Source organism: Rhineura floridana, chromosome 1 (assembly GCF_030035675.1).
Source record: "Rhineura floridana isolate rRhiFlo1 chromosome 1, rRhiFlo1.hap2, whole genome shotgun sequence".
Lineage (NCBI taxonomy): Eukaryota > Metazoa > Chordata > Lepidosauria > Squamata > Rhineuridae > Rhineura > Rhineura floridana.
The window spans coordinates 204,587,474-204,588,331 of NC_084480.1; the positions used below are offsets into that span (position 1 = coordinate 204,587,474).

General features: G+C 36.9%; 1 protein-coding gene across 2 annotated transcripts in view; it reads left to right on the forward strand.

Moving 5' to 3' along the window:
• SERPINB5 (serpin family B member 5) overlaps positions 1 to 646 on the forward strand; it is a 22,580-nt gene extending 21,934 nt beyond the window's left edge. Inside the window, exon 7 of one of the 2 annotated variants that reach the window (XM_061590425.1) lies at positions 1 to 645. This exon is cut by the window's left edge and continues 340 nt beyond it. In XM_061590425.1, the coding sequence (XP_061446409.1) occupies positions 1 to 53 (53 nt within the window). In that variant the 3' untranslated portion in view covers positions 54 to 645. The other variant, XM_061590433.1, reaches the window with a different exon arrangement.
• Positions 647 to 858: the final 212 nt, after the last annotated feature.

Genomic DNA, 858 nt, shown 5'->3' on the forward strand with positions numbered 1-858 from the left:
GGCACACCAAAACTCGCAGTATTGTTTTTGCTGGCAGATTCTGTTCTCCTTAAGTGGAATCCTCTGTTCATCAAAAGCCTGATTTATATAGGTCGATTGCAACAATTTTTCTATAAGCCTTTGAAACCTGAGCATGAAATATTGAACAGGTAATCTATATAGTTTCATATTTTGTGAAGGCTGTACAACTTACTTTCTATATGAAGTTGTTATTCAAACAGGTTTGACAATATGTACTTTTCACATGCAGCAATTAAAACAGTATGTAATTTTTTTTATTATGTCTCCAAAATAACTTCATTTCTTACTCATCTACAGTAGTTAATTACTTTATTGGAATTTCTGGCCTAGGGCAATACTTGTAGCATCTCCTCAAACCTCAAAAACCTATGCAGGTAACAACCTAGGATGTCACTGGAACAGCAGCCTAGCCTTTGATTTGGTGCTGTTTTCTGTCATTGGGGAATGTTTTTCTAAAATAAAAAGCCAGTGATTACTGTGGAATTGATCCATATTCAAGTTAAATATGATTGATCCATATTCAAGTTAAATATGACAACATTGTATATTTTCATTTTTTGTTTATGCCCCACTGCTTGTGTTTGATCATTGAGATTACCTTAAAGCATTCCAAATAAAGCATTGCAAAACCTGAGTATAGTCTCTCATTACCAAAGAAAAAATATATGTAGGAATAAATATGCCACCTGCACCCAGGGCAGACCTTACTAATGGGTAGTGTGAGGCAGATGCTTCTGTGGCGATGAGTGGACAGAGTTGTGTGAGCCATTTGGTCTGCCCTGCACTCTCTGAGCTAGCCTGTTGACCTCAGGAGGAGTGGAGGATGTTGAAATGCAG